Source organism: Amblyomma maculatum, chromosome 6 (assembly GCF_055883805.1).
Source record: "Amblyomma maculatum isolate TAMU_Amacu chromosome 6, ASM5588380v1, whole genome shotgun sequence".
Classification (NCBI taxonomy): Eukaryota; Metazoa; Arthropoda; class Arachnida; order Ixodida; family Ixodidae; genus Amblyomma; species Amblyomma maculatum.
In genome coordinates, this window is record NC_139349.1 from 134121772 (window position 1) to 134125698 (window position 3927).

General features: G+C 52.8%; 1 protein-coding gene across 1 annotated transcript; it reads right to left on the minus strand.

Moving 5' to 3' along the window:
- Nucleotides 1-935: 935 nt before the first annotated feature.
- Nucleotides 936-2101, minus strand: LOC146186800 (protein HEXIM1-like). The gene has a single exon (XM_084607421.1). It carries the CDS (start codon nucleotides 1930-1932, stop codon nucleotides 1045-1047), a length of 888 nt encoding a protein of 295 aa, XP_084463547.1. The 5' UTR covers nucleotides 1933-2101; the 3' UTR covers nucleotides 936-1044.
- Between the last annotated feature and the right edge of the window lie 1826 nt (nucleotides 2102-3927).

Sequence of the window (3927 nt, forward strand, 5' to 3'; positions counted from 1 at the left end):
CGGCCAATCTATAATGCAGACAGCGATCAGCAAACAAATTCCCTAGCTTCAACCAACGCTAACAGATATTAAATGACTAGAGCGTCTGGAGTCGCGTAGTTGAGCGCGCGATGCGGTCATTTTATTTCCGTGCGAATGCCAAACGGGTGACCAAAAGGGATATTCAAAGCGCCCACAGAGAAATAGAAAACTTTCGTGCCACCGCGATGTTGCAGCCCCGCCTGACTTCTCCCTCCAAGCAGACACACGTGTACAGCAGCCTCGGAGAAAAATTCTTGGCTGCACGCAGTGTTTGGGAGCAAGCCAAGCTTGACAAATTGTTGTCCGTCTTGCCGAATTCGGTGCGACGCGCTTCCGGAAACGCCGCAAATATATGCACCCCTGTTCACACTACACATCCATTAGTAAGCCCCAGTGCCACTTAGTAGACCAACCTGAGCTCTACCTCGTGCCCTTCCAAACAGTCCACTACAAGGTTTCTTTAGGCCATTTGCTTGGTCCGTGAGCAAGTCGCAAAATGAGAACGGAAAGCGCGAGCCGTCTCATCATTAACTGCTACGGTGTTAACATTGCGATCAAATTTAATATGCGATAAATACTACGGACTTCTTTGCAGATGTCGTCTGCAACAAAATGCTCCTGTAAACAGCAGGACTGAGGACCCGAGACAGGTGAACTCTTCCTCCATGGTGAACTGAACCCACAGGACGCGACAACGCAGAAGAGAGCAGCAGATTAAACAGGGGTGAGTTTAACTAAAGCAGACGAAAGAGGCAGCAAAACCCCATGCTGGTGCGTGCTACTCGAATGCAGCAAAAAAAAAAAAAAAAAAAAAAGGCTGTTGAACGGTCTGATTTGCTGGAACCGCATCAGCATTCGCCAGCAGAACAGCATACTGCCAGGAAGCTGCAATAAAGACACTTGATACACACCAGTAGACAAGGCGCGCGAACGCAAGGATGTTTTATGAAAGCATCGAAAAAGTGTGCATGTTTGTGTGGTAGGTGAGCTATGTACACATAAGGCAGTGGGAGACGTCCATGATCACGACAGCGACAGTTCAGCTGGGCTGGTGTTCAGTGCTTCCCGCAGCGCCCGGTTGTGCACCCGCACAAGCGCGTTCTCATCGGCCAGCTTACGGATTTCGTCCCGGAACACAGCCATCTTCTGCTGGGCCTGCTCCTCGGAGTCGGTCACCGGGCGCGCGTCGGCACCCGTCTGGGTCTGAGCGTCGGCACGAGCGTTCCGCGCGGCCTTCAGTTTCAGTTCAAGCTCCTCAACACGGTCCTCTAGCAGCAGGTACTCCTGAACGAGTTCGGCTTTGCTCATAGAGTTGAGGCGCTCGGCATGCACGTCGTCGTAGGCCTCGGAGAACTGTTTCTGCAGGAAGTCCTCTTCATCTTCGGGCGAGCTGTAGAACTCGTCAGAGGAGTCCACACTGTCATTGATGCTGTTCTCGCGGTGCCGGTGGTGGCCGTTCATGCTCTCGTAGTCGGGCTCCTGGACGCAGTGATCCTCCATGAGAAACTGGGTCGTGTTGTAAGGCGCGACAGGCTGCCCGTGCGCGAACATTCGTTGGCGGAGGCGGTTGGCGCGACGAGACTCACGTTCCTCCAGTTCTCGTCGTTCCTCCCACGAGAGCTTGTAGTACGGCTTCCACTTGCGCTTCTTGCTCTTCCCACGACGGTTCTTCCTCTTTCTTCCACCGCAGGAGTTTGAGCGAACGAGCTTCTCGGGACCGATCGCTTCGTCCTCGCGGTGCGCCGCGAGATCCAAGGCGCTGATACAGTCCGACTGCGCATCACTGGGTGGAGCCACTGGCGCAAAGCAGCAGCTTCCGTCAACGGCGTCGTTTCCGGTTGTCTGCTCGCCGTCGGTCGACTGGGCGCCCCCAACGACAAGGCCTTCACAGGGTGTTTCCACTTCGCTCATGACACGCTTAAAATATACTCACATCTAATGCATTCGGGTCCAGAAATGAAAAATCCGCTGTCATCTGAACGTATCAGAGAAAATTAAAAAAAAAAAAAAATAGGCAAAGGCCAAGCGCGTACAGATCACACGATGTGCACCGGTCGACGCGCGGCGCAGAAATACGCCAGCTGCCCGCTCGTTGTCTAGTTTGGTAGGTTTTGCCGTTTTGCCGCCAGGGTGCCTGCGAGAAAAAAAGTAGTGCCAAAAAAACGGCACAACTTTCTTGGTTTCTGGCGCGCGTTTTCGTGACAATTTAATTAGGTTCGAAGGCTATTTAGTCTTATTTGAGTTATTCTCAAGCAAAGTGACACTTTAATGCAATATTTTGCGATCTGGACGCGCAGGAACACACGCGTGCCACGCGATGAGGAAGCTGCGGTTTGTCCGCGTGTGTTGCGGTGGTGGCCATTTAAGCAGCTCTGTATGGTGTGTGGAATTTTCGCTCTGGACGAGTAGTTACAAGTTCCTCGCCTGCATTTTCCGACTCGGGAAGGACTTCTGCGATCGCGCCAGCGAGCTGCTTTGTTCTGGATTACCGGGGCCCCAACCGCCGGGTAAAGAGACCAGCCGACCGCCGCAGCACAGCCAAGATGGCAGACATTTTTGCGAGGCGGCGATGGCGGCGGTCGAAAATTGCGATCAGATAAGCCATTCCCGTCTTTAAAACGTGCAGTAACGCAAGTTGCTATTCGTGTTTGTGTACCGCGGCTGACAGTGACGCTCGATGCGCATTCGCGAATAGTTAACTTGCAATTCAACCTGATAAGGCTCTATGTGGACGCGGTTGCAACATCGGGAGAGGGAAAAGGGGTTCTCTCAGTTGTCTCCGTAGCGGAACATGGGAAAGGGCAGCACCGATGACGCTGGGGAGGAAAGAGAGTAATGGAAGAACAGAGAGAGAGAGAGAAAAAAAAAGGACGCGTAGTTACTGAGCTCGCTTATTCCTTTGAGTGCTCATCGGAGAGAGCTACGTAATTGGCATGCAATCGTATTTTGCACTGGTCTGCTATTTGATTGTGACCCCCGAGCGATTGAGCTTTCGCGCATCCGCCTAGGAATTAACTGTTCTCGCATTTGGCTGTGTAACGCCGCCCCTCTTTTCAAAGGGTGCGAGAATACTAGTTTCTCATCATGTCATCACACTCGCCTTCTGGGGCCATATGTTGATTGTCTTGAATTTCAACTTCGACGCAAAGAAAAAAATAAACGACCTACGTTTTGTGGCGCAGGTATATCGCATTGCTCGTCGCAAGCGTGCGAAGACAATAAACAACCCTGCTTGTTTTGTATCCCTCTCACTCACTCTCGCTGGCCCTCGCCTCTGCTTCGTATGTGGCACAGCCGCGATTATCGGGCGGGGCGAGAGCGAGCCGATCGGCTCAGCAGCAGCGGCTCCCTTGTGTCCTTCGGGCCTCGCTCAACGGGCCTGCTTGGTGGACCGTGGACGCGCTGGAGTATTGCAACCGAAGGCGCCGCTTCCACCTCCTTTTCTCAATGCGCCATGAATAGTCGCGACTACTCTTCGTGGGGCGATCACGCGTCTGTTGCGGGTTTGCCCACGCTCAGCTGGTATCACGACTGAACAGCTCGCTAACGCCTCTGTCTGCACCGTGCCTTTGGCCGCGCGGCAGGTATTCTAAAAATGAGTCGTTGTGTCAAGTTTCACAACTGCTACACACCGACGGAATTTTACATTTTTCTGAGCCAGCTAATGAGACTCGAGGTGAACCATACGTCTGATCTTGGGGGCGAGTTGGCACCGTGTACTGTACTGTTAGCACCGTCTTGAGCAGTTGACCTCTTTTGATCATGGGCTACTCTTTTTTATTTCCCTGTTCTGAGCTCGTAGCCTCCAAGCTTGTGCCCTCAAGGGAAGAAGCCATAACGGAAGGTTAAGTTACGAATCTCGAGGCTTATCGCCCAACTTCCTGCGTAGCTGTCGTCTCGGGACCT

What these genes read in the sequence shown, in the direction of transcription:
- LOC146186800 (XM_084607421.1), bottom strand. Translation starts at nt 1,932, where the DNA reads ATGAGCGAAGTGGAAACACCCTGTGAAGGCCTTGTCGTTGGGGGCGCC.